Raw genomic sequence first — 14,946 nt, 5'->3', positions numbered from 1 at the left:
AGATCACAGCTATGCAGAGTCACACCCAGCTTGTGCCATGTTCATTTGTCAGTTTATTTCTAGGCTAAGTCTTGGCTATTGTGAAAAGTGCAACAGTAAACATGGATGTGTAAGGACCTTTGTGCTATGTTGTCTTAAGAGCTTGTATTAGTTACTTTCTGTTGCTGTGGTAGATCACCATGACCAGGGCAACTTAGTAGTGAGGGTTTATTTGAGTTTATGGAACTAGACCTTTCCATTTCTAGACTGTGATAGAATCATACATTTCACAATATTCACAATTGCATGCTACTGGGGTTCAGTGGTGTCTAGCTGTAGTCATAGTTATATAAGAAGTTAAGAGTGGGGCTGGGCATTGGTGGCACACGCTTTAATCCCAGCACTTGGGAGGCAGAAGCAGGTGGATTTCTGTGAGTTCGAGACCAGCCTGGTCTCCAGAGCGAGTGCCAGGATAGGCTCCAAAGCTGCACAGAGAAATCCTGTCTCGAAAAACAAAACAAAACAAAAATAAAAAGAAGTTAAGAGTGGAAGATCACTTTAGCCCAAGTTTCACGACACAGTAATGTGTAACTCGATGTTTTCTTGGCCCGGCTAGGTCTCACTGTCCTCTGCCCCAAAGAAACACACAGGATGCTATATTAATTATAAAGCTGTTGGCCATTGGCTATGGTTTCTTATAGGCTAGCTCCGACTTAATAACTCATTTCTATCAATCTAAGTATTTCCACGTGGCCTCACTCTTCTGGCGTCCTGCATCTTGCCTGTTCAGCCTCTCAGCAGAGAAGAGAGCGATTTCCTGTTCTTGTTTATATACTGTTACTGCCTGCTACATCACTACCAGCCTGGATCACATGTCGACTTTTCTTTACTACATTTCCCAGAATCCTCCTGACTCCTAATTCCACCTATCTTGCAGTACTTCATTCAACAACCAATAAGAAACATATACACAGAACAACATTCCCCATCATCTCCTCTTTTCTGTCTAAATAAAAAGACAGGGTTTCTCTGTGGCTTTGGAGGCTGTCCTGGAACTAGCTCTTGTAGACCAGGTTGGTCTCAAACTCACAGAGATCCGCCTGCCTCTGCCTCCTTAGTGCTGGGATTAAAGGCGTGCATCACCAACGCCCGGCTTACAAAACAGTTATTAAGTAAGAACTATAGTTACAATATTTAGTTCATTAACATTTGGCAAAATTTATAGAAAATATTTATCTTTAATCCTAACTAAGGAAAACTATAGCCATAACTATCTGTCTTCAACTTCATCAAAGACCACAGAAGGATAGTATATAAACTCTAGAACTGACAGACATCTTGCTGCCTAGACAGTAACCCAAAGTTCTCTGCAAATTTGGGGCATCCATCTTCAGCCTATAGGCCACAGTGTGTCTGGCAGACTTCTCTGTAAAGCAGGAAATTTTAAACTGTCTGCTTGCATTGGCAGTTTGTCATTCAATTTCCTTTGTGTCCTGTAGAATGCCTGGCAGACTCTTCCATGAAGCAAGAACCCTTCAGGACTGTCCATCTCGTTTTGCAAGTTCAGCAGTCACTTTCCTGTATGTCTAGTTTACACAGCAACAGTCAAACAGTCCAGGCAAAAGCAGTTTCTTGCCCAAATGGCTAGTTTCGCCATACTGAAAGTAAACTCCCATAATGAGCTTCTTCGATTCCCATCATCTTCTCTGATGTAGATTGTTGCTACCAGGAGGAGACATTTCTCATCGTCAAGAAAAACCGTAAACTATTTTAAAATGCCATTTTCTGAAGGTCTTTGAAAGGTCTGAAGAATATCCATCTCAACATCTCTGTATATCTAGAAAGCCTAACTAACTAACCTAAGTTCTGACTCTTATAGGGGACTATATACAGTCTGTATTTAATTATGCATTACATTTTTTTTTTTTTTTTTTTGAGACAGGGTTTCTCTGTAGCTTTGGAGCCTATCCTGGCACTCGCTCTAGAGACCAGTCTGGCCTCGAACTCACAGAGATCCGCCTGCCTCTGCCTCCTGAGTGCTGGGATTAAAAGCGTGCGCCAATACTGCCCAGCTTATGCATTACGTTTTAAAACAGAAGTATAAACACAATACTTAAACAAGAGGAGAAATATACATATCACAAAGTTGACTTTAAATTTTTATCAATAAATGAAAATCCATTTCAATCAAAGTATTCATTTCCAAATCATATTCCCGATTTTCTCTTAAAGAGATTGACTGTGATCATTATCATTTATAAACAACCCCCATTTAAATGAAAACATTTATAAGCAATATTTGGGAATGTAGGCGTTCTCTCCAATCTGCTTCCTACTGCTCGGGGGCACTGTCTTGGATATTGTAAGAAGATTGAAGAATCCTGGCTGCAGTGGTCTGTAACTGCACCATCTCAGCTGTTTTTGAATATTGGATCACCAGGGCCACTGCTTCAGGGGGTCTTGCTCGATTAGACCATATTAGTCTGGAAGGAGTCCACAGCTTTTATTTTTTTGTGTGCCTATAAATAAAATCTCTTTTCCAAAGTAATATATCCTTATACTTAAAACTTTGAAGTCAAGGCATTTTAAAAATATATAAATTGGACTAATCTAGCAGCATTTCTTTTAGCAGTTGTTGCTATTTCCTCAGCAGTCAAACAATTCAAAGACAACACAATAGCATACAGTTTGCAGACTGTGTATTTTCCATCTTTACGTGGCTTCCTAATTTATTATTACTACTGTATTTCTTTTTCTTTTTAAGACAGGGTTTCTCTGTGTACTATGGCTGTCCTTGAACTCTGAACTATCAGGCTGGCCTTGAAATCAGAGATCTGCCTGCCTCTGCCTCCTGAGTGCTGGGATTAAAGGTGTGCGCCACCAACACCTGGTTTCTCTCTCTCTCTCTCTCTCTCTCTCTCTCTCTCTCTCTCTCTCTCTCTTTCTTAACTACTGTAACCTGTTTCTCTCCCAAGCCTACGTATATTTTTAAACACACTATAAAAATATACGTAGGCTTTAGAGGTTTTTCATCTGAATCTTTCTTTACTGTAAATCTTTACCTTTTTCTGGCCAGGCAGTATTTTATCTGCTAAACAGCATTGCTAAAATTAAAGCTGTGGCTCTTTTAGCCAAGTCTTTCCAAGATGGCGGGAGTACGTTTACCACCAGCACTGAGAGCTGTGGACTATGCTACTACCGTCAAGCAGCATGCTGCTGCTCTTGTAACTACTCCTGCCAGCTGCTTGTAAACACCATTCATGTGTTAGCAGGGGCCTCTTAAAAAGAGCCATGCTGTTTTTCTTTTATGCTGAGTCAGGAAGATTCCCTTAAAGGAGCCTAGAGAGTATGCTTCTCTCTAGCAAAACAGAGCCCACCTGAGAAAATGCTGCTACCAAGAAGTTGCGCTTGTCTCTGTTCTCTTGTTTATTTATTTATTTATTATGTATATAGTCTTTGCCTGCATGCCAGCAGAGGGTACCAGATCTCATTCAAGGTGGTTGTGAGCCACCATGTGCTTGCTGGGAATTGAACTCCGGGCCTCTGGAAGAACAGTTGGTGCTCTTAACCGCTGAGCCATCTCTCCAGCCCCCGTTTTCTTGTTTCTAAAATCCCTTTTTAAGCTTTTGTCAAGTTTTAAGTGGAAATTCTTGCTGTACGTTGTTGGCACTGTTTTGTAACTCGAGGTTTTCTTGGCCCGACTAGGTCCCACTGCCCTTCTTTGCCCCCAAAGAAACACACAGGATGCTATATTAATTATAGAGTTGTTGGTTATTGGCTATGGTTTCTTATAGGCTAGCTCTGACTCATTTCTATCAATCGAAGTATTCACATGTGGCCTTATCTTATCAGAGAAAGGTCCAGGGATCTCTTTCTCTTCTGCTGCCCTACATCTCATCTGTTCAGCCTCTCAGCAGAGAGAAGAGAAGAGAACATTTCCTGTTTGTTCTATGCTTATATACTGTTACTGCCTGCTATGTTACTTCCTGCCTGGATCACATGGCGACTTCTATTTGCTACATTTCCCAGAATCCTCCTCTACTTCTAGTCCCACCTATCTTGCTTCCCTATTGGCCAACAGTGCTTTAATGAACAACCAATAAGATAAACATATACACAGAACACCATTCCCCATCACAGTGAGATGCTATATTAATCAGTAAGTAAACTAAAGTAAACTTGTTTGTCATAAATATGCTGTCTTGCGGGGCATGGTGGTGGAAGTCATTAATTGAGCTCAGCCCTTGGGAGATAGGCAGATCTCTTTCAAGGCCAGCCTTTCTACATAGTGAGTTCCAGGACAGCCAGCATTACATAGTAAGACCCTGCCTCAATAAATAAACAAAAAAGTGAGTTGGGCAGTGGTGGCACATGCTTTGATCCCAGCACTTGGCAGGCAGAGGCAAACTTGTGAGTTTGAGGCCAGCCTGGTCTACAAGAGCTAGTTAGTTCCAGGACAGCCTCCAAAGCCACAGAGAAATCCTGCCTCGGAAAAAAAAACAACAAAAAAGAGTGCCACTTCAATTGAAAAAATGAATTGGACATGAGGGCACAGCTACAATTCCATACATCAGAAGGCTAGGGCAGGAGGGTAATAACAGATTAGTCTGGACCACAGGGTATTTCCATGTTTCAAATAAATGGGGTGATAACATGGTGGTGAATGCCTTTAATCCCAGGAAGGCAGTGTGGTAGAATATTTATTTTAAGCTGTGTGACTTTTGTTTATTCTACATTTGTTTAATTCTGTGAAGCTGTGTTACTTTGCCTGTCTAAAACACCTGATGGTCCTAATAAAGAGCTGAATGGCCACTAGGAAGGCAGGAGCAAGGATAGGCGGGGCGTGCAGGCAGAGAATGTAAACAGAAGGAGAATCGAGGAAGAGAGAGGAGGAGCAACAGCAGAACAAGGAGAGAAGAGGACTCAGGGGCCAGCCACCCATGGAGTAAGAGAAAGTAAGATATACAGAAATAAGAAAAGGAAAAAGCCCAGAGGCAAAAGGTAGCAGATATAATTTAAGAAAAGCTGGCAAGAAACAAGCCAAAGAATAAGTAAACCTCCGTGTGTGATTCATTTAGGCGTTGCCCCCCCCCCCCCAAGAGTCCAAAAAAGCCAAATGGAGTGTAAAACATCTCATAACAGCAGAGGAAGGTGGATCTTTCTGAGTTTGAAGCCATCTGGTCTACATAGTAAGTTCCAGGCCAGAGTTACATGTTGAGATCCTGTCTCAAAAAACAAAATAAAAAGGGCAAGGGCAGATGAGCACATAAATTACATGAGGCACTCTACATTTTCTAAAATGAGGCAGAACTTGTCTTAGTGTTCTCTTGCTGTGAAGAACACACCATGAACACAGCAACTCTGGTAAAGGACAGAGTTTAATTTAGACTTGCTTAACAGCTTCAAGGTTTAGTCCATTGCTATCATTACTGGCTGCATGGCAGCACACATGCAGACGCGGTGCTGGAGAAGTAACAGAGTTCAGCATCCTGATCATCAGTCTGTAGGAAGAGAAAAACTCTGGGCTTGGCTTGGGTTTCTTTAACAAAGCTATACCTAATCCTTTCAAATAGTGCCACTCCATGGCGACCAAGTATTCAAATCTATGAGTATGTGGGGACTGTTCTCATTCAAACTGCCACACTTAGCTAACAGTTAACTAGTCAGGTAAATACCCAGTAGCTAATCATACAGAGAGTTTTGTTTTGTTTTCACTTGATTATTTTAGGACATTGTCTCACTTTGAACCCAAGACTGCTGAGATTAAAGGCGTTAGCCACCAATGCCTGGCCTGCAGGCATGTATTTTAAAAATACAGGTATATTATAAAAAAGGAAAACCTTGTCATTTTTCATTATTTTGTGATTAATTTATTTTTGTGCATGGGGCAGAGGACTCACACATGCTGCAGCACAAGTGCGGAGTTCAGAGGGCAACTTTCAGAAGTGAATTCTCTCCCACAGTGTCCTGAATGCCAAGGATGGAATTCAGGTTGTCAAGCTTGGCAGCAACTAACACCCTTAGTGCTAACACCCTTAGCACCTCTCAGACCTTGAGGGACTTAAGTTTTTTTAAAAGCCAAAATCACAACATCAGAGTCACATAGCCTGAAAAGGTTGCAGTGAGTTTTAGGGATTGAGATATGGCTTAGTGGTTAAGAATGCTGGCTGTTATTTAAGGGCCCAGGGCTCAATTTCCAATGCCAATATGGTAACTCACAGCTACCTGTAACTCTAGTTCCAGGGGATATAAAAGGACTTATTTGTACACGTGTGCTTGTGTTTTCTGGTGCCCCAAAGAACATTGGATCCCTTGCTGGGTTACCAGTGGTCTTCTGGGAGAATACAAGGCTCATACCCACTGTTTCTAGCTGTCTCTCTAGCACGCTTTAGTTGGTTTTTGCTAGTAGCTTTTTTTTTTTTTTTTTTTTTCTGTCTCACAAAAGCTCTCCCATTCTGTTAAGGATTTCAGGTAGTGTTCTAAATATGTATGTATTGGGTGTATTTATATTTACTTTCTTCTGTTGAAAGTTGATCTTATAAGTATCCTAAGGTTGTGATTTCCTTTTCCTAGGCAAGCAGATTCTCTCTGTATAGTCTTTTGATAGTTAATATTCCTTTTTTTCCCCTTGGATTATCAGGGTCTGAGTGTATGTCCACAGGTGGGTAGTTACTCCTCATGTGTAGCTGGAGTGTGGTTCGCTTGCACATTCTTCCTTCAGTTCTCTATTTTTGCATGCTTTCAACCAGTGCAGCTTTCTTGGACCTGGATTATTTCTTTTTTTTTTTTTTTTTTTTTTTGCTTTTAATGTATTGGAATTGGATAATTGGATAATTGGAATACCCTAAAAGTATTTGGATCTTTAATATGGGAGGCTGAGTTAAGATTCAAGTCTGCAGTAGGGCCTGCCTGTATAACTCAGCAAGGGGTTTGTGGTAATTTGAATAGGTGTGACCCATGTGTTTGACTGCTTGGCCCATAGGGAGTGACACTGTTAGGTATGGCCTTGTTGGAGTAGGTGTGGCCTTGTTGACAAAACTTTGTGTGTATCACTGGATGAAGGGCTTTGAGGTGTCATACCGTGTCTAAGCTATGATGGATGCCCCGTGTGGTTCACAATTCACCCCCTGTTGCCTGCTGATCAGGATGTAGAACTCCTAGCTGTGTCTTCAGCGCCATTATGAAAGTAGACTAAATCTGTGAACTGTAATCCAGCCCCAATTAAATGTTTCCTTTATTAGACTTGCTTTAGTCTTGGTGTCTCATCACCACAATAGAAAACGCAGACTAAGACAGGGTTTAACCTTCTTTTGTCTGGTTTTTGTTTTGTTTCAAAAAAGAGAGAGAATTTAATTCACGTTTACTGTTTGAGAACTAAGCAATAGACAGTGTTAAGGATATAGTAAACCCTAGCTATTACAACATCTGTCTATCATGGCACTGAAGATTAATCTGTCTCTGCTTCTGTAGAGACTGCCCACGGAAATTCCATACCTAATTTTTTATTTTTGTCAGTTATCTGCACTTATCTCAATCACCCTTACATTTCTCATACAGGGTTTCTTTCTGTAGCCTTGAAGCTTGTCCTGGAACTTGATTTGTAGACCAGGCTGCTCACAAATTTACAGAGATTTGCCTTCCTTTGCCTCCTTAGTCCTGGCATTAAAGACATGCTCCACCACTGCCCTGCTCCAGCTCAATTTCTTATTAAGAAATAACTACAATATTCTGTACAGACTTGTTCTTTAAATAATACAAAAATTTTTAGAAAATTTATTATTCGTGTCCATGGCATGTTTTGTGGTGCCAGATTGTCTTCAGATGTACAGGTATGCATGGAGGGCAGAAGATGGCATTAGGTCCACGAAGCTGGAATTAAAGGTAGGTAGTTGTAGGGTACCCAGTGGTGTTGAGAACCAGACTATGATCTGAAGGAGCAGCTACTCTAACCACTGAACTCTCTAGGCCCTTGAAAGCTTATTCTTAATTTTGGCTATTAATCATTTGTTTCTAGAAAGATAATGATGAGAGAGAGAGAGAGAGAGAGAGAGAGAGAGAGAGAGAGAGAGAGAGAGAGAGAGAGAGAGAGAGAGAGAGAGAGAGAGACTGTTTCCCTATTTAGCTCAGATTGGCTTTGAGCTCACCATTTAACCAAGTTCAAGTGATCATTCTATTCTGTCTCAGCTTCCCAGGTGCTGAGCTCATAGTTGTATGCTACCACACTTGCTCCAAGGGTTTTCTAAAAGGAATAATTTTATATTTATTTCATTTTATGTATATGAATGCAAGTATGTGTAGGCATCACATGTGTGCTGGTGCCCACAAATGAGAGAAGGCATCAGATTCCTTGGAACTGGAGTTATAGATCGATGGTTTTGAGTTGCCATGTGGGTACTAGAAATTAACCTGGTTCTCTGCATCTCTCCAGCCCCCTTCCTCCCTCATCAAATAAAGCCAAGCCCACTGTGTGCCTGCTCCCTGTGGATCAGGAGGAGGTAGTGAAGCCTTTAGCTACTCTTCTAGTTCCATGCCTGCTGCCATGTTTCCTTGCTGACATGATGATCTGGACAAGTTTTCTGAAGCTGTAAACAAGCCTACAGTTAAATGCTTTCCTTCATAAGAGTTGCTGTGGTCATGGGTGTACTTCACAGCATGGAGCATTGACTGAGATAGCAACTCACTCTGTAGCCCACACTGGCCAGAACTCACGGTCCTTTACCTTCCTTCCTTCCTTCCTTCCTTCCTTCCTTCCTTCCTTCCTCCCTCCCTCCCTCCCTCCCCCTCCCTCCCTCCCTCCCTCCTTCCTTCCTTCCTTCCTTCCTTCCTTCTGTTTTTTTGAGACATGGTTTCTTTGTGTATCTCTGGCTGTCCTGGAACTTGCTCTGTAGACCAGGCTGGCTCTGAACTCAGAGATCTATCTGGGTGTGCCACCACCACATGGTTACCTTTGTTACTTTTTGTAATTATGTTTGCATCTATGTGTGAGTATTTGCACCTATGTGTAGGTGGCTGCAGAGGCCAGAGGTGTCGAACTTTCCTTGAGCTGGGGTTATAGGTGCTTGTAAGCCTCCTAACATTTGTGCTGGCCCTCTGGAAGAGCAATCATTATGTGGTCTTAACCATTGAGCCCCTACATTTGTTTCTTAAGCTGGGAGTGCATATGTATGCTAACATGTTAGGCTACCCAGGTTTGATTAAGAGACTTTGCATTTTTATCTTTATTTATTGATTGATTGATTTACTTGTTTAGGACAGGGTTTCTCCTGGAACTTGCTGGCATGGCACTTTGTATTGTCCTACTTTGAGTCTTTTTACATACATGTATGTTTCTCTTTATGAATTTACATATGTTTTAGAGTGCTAGAGGAGTGGCTCAGAACTTTTAAGTGCACTTACTTCTAGGTTCAGTTCCCAGCACCCACGTGGGGGTTGGCAGCTACCTGTTAACTCTAGTTCCAGGGGATCTGACACCCTCCTGGCCTCCTGGCAGCAGGCACACACATGATGCACAGACACACATGCAGGCCAAACACTCATGCACCTAAAAAATTTAGACATTTTAAAGAGCTGTATCAAATTCCTTGAATTCTATCTGGAAGTGGTGGCACATGCCTTTAATCTCAGCATTTAGGAGGCAAAGGTAGGTGGATCTCTGAGTTAGAGGCCAGCTTGGTCTACTGAGTGAGTTCCAAGACAGGTAGAGCTACACAAAATCGTCCCCTCCCCCATTCTTTAAAACACATGTTGTATTTAATAACTTCCTGTTTTGTAGCTGTTTGCTACTATTAGGTTTGAGATCTTGTCAATAAATCTTTACCCATATTTCTGATTATTTACCTAGGCTTTCTATTCCTGGAAGTCATTTTATCAGGTCAGGGAGCATGGATATTAGTAAAACTCATAAAGTTTTTTGTCAGATTCCTAGAAAAGCCAGTAAGCATGCTGGTTTCCTGTGAGGTATTGACAGAAGCTGCCTCTAGGGATATAATTCCTGCTTTCTTGCCACTCCCATTTGCTCTCTTGGCAATCAGTCATAAAATTGAGTAATTTTTGAAGGTACAGATATTTATGTAGATGGTTCAGCTTTTAATTCAGAGATCACTTGTAGGGAAATATGAACCATTTTCATGGCATTTCCAGTCCTGTCAGCAAGGAGCCATAGTGAGTGTTACTTCAGGAATGAAGAGAGAGAGAGGCGTATCATGGCTTTCAGTTTGCAGACTTCCAGACTTGAGGAAGAGGGCTCATATTTCAGCTGGAGAAGTAGAGACAGTTCTTCAGTGGCCATCTTCAGTCAAGTGTGGGCTTGCCTGGTGGGTAGTAATTTCTTCTGTGAATCTGTTTTTATAACTGATCGTTCTCACTGTCAATACTCTCTCGCTTTTTCCTCCATTTTTTGATACAGGGTCTTACCATGTAGTCAAGGGTGGCCTCAAACTCAACGACCGTTTTTTGTTGTTGTTACTGATTCAGTACTGATTTGCTATGTCACTGAAGCATCTCTCCAACCACAGATAGGTGATTCTTACTTCATAGTAAATTGTGTTGTTCCATATAAACAGATGGTTTCTTGAATAGTTGAATATTCATCCTGTGAGAAGGATTTGTTTTATTTGCTTTGGTGAATTGTAGGTGAAATTTTAAGTGGAGTTTGTGGTGTGTCAATAAAGTTAGTTTTAGGGAGTGTGGCCCTTTCTCAGCATAGGAGGCAGAAGACTATACACACAGAAAGGATGAAAGTAGTTTGTAGTAGAGGTGAAGTGTGTCACTTGGAAACAGGGAGACCTGGAGGGAGAAATAGAGCAAAAGAAAGGTGGGTGTGAGTGGAGACCCGGGAGGGATGGAGGGCAAATAGCAGAGGGAGAAGAAGCGTAGTGGGATGGTAGCATAGGAATATCAAATGCTACAGGGATAGGGTGGGCACTGCTCGATGGTGGAAGATTAAGTGGAGAGCAGAGGCTCAGTCACCGGAGCCCATAGCAGACAGGGAAGGCAGTCTACACCTTTGGTCTCCAGAAGGCTGGGAAACAGGAAGGACATTAAGATCTTGTAGTGCTGACAGTTGTTTTCTTTGAGCCTTGGTTTCCTCTTGTATTCTTCTCTACTAATCCATGATCGAAAAAGTGATTGTCTGAGGTGCAGTGTGGATCACTTATTGATTGTTATGCTGACTCTAAACATATGCGTAAGGGTGTGTTCCCCACTTAATCTTCCTGATTCCTAGGGAAATATGAACACGATTATTAGTGTTTTCCTGCTTGAAACTGTATCTGTAGTTTTTTTGGTGTCCACGAACTGTTTAGTTCTCTTTAATATAAGATGGATTACACAGTAAGAGATAGACCTGTGTGTTTGTTTTGTTAAGTTTATTTAAAAAATTTATGAGCATAAGTATTTTGTTTTATTTGTGTTTGGTGCCCATGGAAGTCTGGAGAGGGCATTGAATATCTGTAACTGGAGTTATGGATGATTGTGAGCTCTACCATGAGTGTTGGGAATCAAACCCAGGTCCTTTACAGGAGCAACAACTGCTCTTAACCTCTGAGCCTCCTCTCTAGTCCCTGTTATTTACAGTTTGGTTAAGTTCAAGCTGGCTTTGGATTTGTGATCTTCCTGCCACAGTCTTTTAAGTGCTGGAATCACTTAGGATATTATATCCAGCTTGAATTAAGTTGTTACAGCTTAATAATATATTGTTATCATTAGTTGTATGGTTTGTTGTTACCTGTGGGTTTTAAAGTATGTGACAGAAAGCAATAGTGCTACTATAATTTTACACAATGAATATTCAGACAAACTAACATTCTATGTCTTTTTTATTTTTATTTTTTCAAAGGTTTCTCTGTGTAGCCCTGCGCTGTCCTGGAACTCACTATGATGAACAGGCTCCTGGTCTTAAGCTCACAGAGATCACCTGCCTCCACCTCTGCCTTCTGAGTGCTGGTTTAAGTTGGGTTTTAAGTGCTATCTTTCTTGGCCCTCGCTCAACCTTTGCATTCATTAGTTCACCCTAGAAATTGTCTACCAACCTTGGGAAGGTGATAGCAACTGTACAGTAGGTTTAGCAGGTTCCTGCTTTAGGGGTCTTGTTTTCAGATGTATAAAAATCCCTTCTTTCATAAATATCTTTTTCTTCGGTGGCAGACACTCCAGCCTCAGAAAGCAGAGATGGATTATTGGTCATAATTGAGAAGACCAGCAGATGGCAAATTTGATTTGAATCACACTCTTTCTGTGAAAGTCACAATAACCTAAAAACTTGGCACTATTTTGACTTATGGACTTCTTGCTTGATAGAGATGACAACTTTGAATACTTGTTCTCATATTCTATCTTCATTGTTAATGTTATCTTAAAGAATTTTGCCAGGTGTGGTAGCGTGTGCCTTTAATCCCAGCACTTGGGAGGCAGAGGCAGGCCAGCCTGGTCTATAAGGGAATTCCAGGACTGGCTTCAAAGCTACACAGAAATTTTTTTCAAAAAAATTATTATTGTATGCATATGTGTGTGTGTGTGCATGTGAATATGAAAACACCTGTGCAAGTCCGTTATTTCCTTGTACCATGTGGGACTTGGGGATAGAACTCGGGTCATCAGACTCAGTAGTAAGTCCCTTGGTCCACTACTATCTTACCATTAATGACTTTGGAGCTGATTAAATGGAAGCTTAAAGAAATTGTATATAGATATGCTTTAATAAATTTCGAGGAAGGTTTCTTGTGATATATGCCATTTCATTTCTTCTTCGTTTGAGATTTGGGGGCTTCCAGGGTCTTTCTCCTGTGGATAGAAGTTCAGATACTCTACTGTAAAGTTTACAGCATACTATCTTGGAGTGATCCAGAATGTTATTGTTCAGATTGGCCTCACTTATACTTGACTGCTGAAGGCTGAGGTGTAGCATTGCTGACTTTCGGTCAGAGACTCACCACTGAACAACACTGCTGTTTAGCGTATTGGCCTCTGCTTAGTAAAGTATGTGAAAAGTACCTAACATTATTGTCATGTGATGTTTTCATGCTTTGAAAATAGAAGGGAGTGGTTAGGGTAAAGCAGGGATCATTTCTGAATTGTGGTGGTTAAAAGGTAAGTGAACGTTTAATCCCTTGAGTTTTGTTACTGTGCCTGTTGGTTTCTTAAAGTAAATATTGAAAGACTTTTCATTTGTGCATGATAGGTATGTAATATTCATAATGCTGACGTGGAGCTTTCCCCTCTATTCCGGACACTAGGTACGCTCTATGGATGAATTAAATCATGATTTTCAAGCACTTGCTCTGGAGGGAAGAGCTATGGGTGAGGTAAGTGAGCTGGTGTGGTTGAAAGTGGGTGTTCTTAGGGGAGCTTGAGTTGTCTTTCATCAGATGTGTCTGAATCTAGTCTCTAGAAATATGTGCTTGCTTTTCCTTGTTGCCATCCTCACAGTAGGAATGCTGGAGAGTTGTGCCAAAACTCTACTGGTACAGGATGACTATTAACTTAGACCAGTTACATAAACAACAAAGCACCAAAGTATGGGCACACATCATTAAATATGTTAATAGGTTAGATTTAATGTGAGGTGTTCTAACATTTAATTTTATGTTTATCAGGTATTCTTAGCTTTACCTCATTTTTAGTGGCTTGGTGCTTTGCTTGGAAAAGGAGTTTTAGATGTGCTGATAATCAGAAGGTGTCAGTAACCTGTTTAGACTAGTGCCTTTTTAAAGGATATTACTTAGGGCTCTATTGTAAATGCAGGCTGCTTCTTAGGTTTGTCATCATAGTCATCTAGAAACAATAATCCAGAAACAAGAACTTTGGTTTCTTTTTAGTGTTTATTTATTTATTTTTTTGTTTATTAGATTGATAAGTGAGTTGCCATTGTTTAAAAGGAGATTGTAGTTAAAGTACACCCGTTCTCTGAAGGTTCTGCTTGTTGACAGAAATCTTACTGATGATAAATACAATAGACTGTTCAAATGTATTGCTGAAGACTGCATGTAGGCCATTTGCTTGTGACTGTCATTCTAGGTTTGTCTGTTTTGTTCTGTACTTAAAAGCTCTCCTGTCTACTTTAATGTTTTGAAGGAGGGAGAATGGCTATGTTTCACATTTTTCCCGTGAACTAGTCATTAGATAACGTTTGTTTGCTTTAGTGAATGCTATTTGGTTCAGGCATTGTGCTGGGTTTGGAAGATTTAGAAGTAATTCAGTCAGTCCCTTTGCTAGGTTTACACTGAACACTCCCAGGCTCTTCTGTGGCAACACTGAGTAGTCACAGGCCTCTGCTGCTTTGTCCTGGGGTGCTTGCGCACCTTGTTGGAAGATTTTGCTTTAAATTTTCTGAATTTTCTTGTGGTCAGAGGGGTCAGTTTCTTCTGCTTTAGTATCTTGGGTTCTGAATTTTAGGAAATAATTTGATAGGTGTCCTTGTGTTAACTCTGTCTGCTTACTGTCATTGGAGCAGCATGTTTTAATAAACCTTGTTTGTTATTGGATAAAAGACTTTGTTACTTAATTTCTAGAGTAAGTTTTGAAGAGAAAATTAACAGATTTGTTAGCTACTGAATATGGAAGGATAAACTATGTTTACCTTCTATTCCTGTGACTCTAACCTTTCTTTGTTAAAAGATCAATTTCTAAAGCTAAGTATTATTGGCTCATGCCTTTAATCTCAGCTGTGGGAGACTGAGGCATGAAGAGTGAGTTCAAGGTCAGCCTGGACATCGTGGTAGAGTATAATATTAGTTAGTTTTCTGTTATAATGATAAAATGAGGAAGGGTAACTTAAGGAAAAAAGAAAGTTTATTTGAACTTCCTGGTCCAGAGAGAGTTCGTGATGCTGGGAAAGGTGTGACTATGGGCCACTGGAGCAGGGGGTGAGAGAGAGTGCGCATATCTTTTATTTTAGGCATAAAACACAGAGAATCTGACATGGTATAAGGCTTTAAGCTCTAAAAGCTACCTCCATTGACACACTTCCTC

At 40.8% G+C, this 14,946-nt stretch overlaps 1 protein-coding gene across 24 annotated transcripts in view; it reads left to right on the top strand.

Annotated features, from left to right (window-relative positions):
* Pum1 (pumilio RNA binding family member 1) overlaps positions 1 to 14,946 on the top strand; it is a 111,207-nt gene that overhangs the window by 19,544 nt on the left and 76,717 nt on the right. For all 24 annotated transcript variants that reach the window (XR_004768149.1, XM_027399443.2, XM_027399461.2 and 21 more), the window contains one exon: positions 13,212 to 13,280. Coding sequence is in view for 23 of the 24 variants with exons in the window: in XM_027399443.2 (XP_027255244.1) it covers positions 13,212 to 13,280 (69 nt within the window). In the remaining variant the exon portion in view is untranslated. The remainder of the gene's footprint in view (positions 1 to 13,211; positions 13,281 to 14,946) is intronic.

Source organism: Cricetulus griseus, chromosome 2 (genome assembly GCF_003668045.3).
Source record: "Cricetulus griseus strain 17A/GY chromosome 2, alternate assembly CriGri-PICRH-1.0, whole genome shotgun sequence".
In the NCBI taxonomy this organism is placed as follows: domain Eukaryota; kingdom Metazoa; phylum Chordata; class Mammalia; order Rodentia; family Cricetidae; genus Cricetulus; species Cricetulus griseus.
Note: the sequence above shows the minus strand (reverse complement) of the source record. Positions and strands in the feature narration are given on the sequence as shown.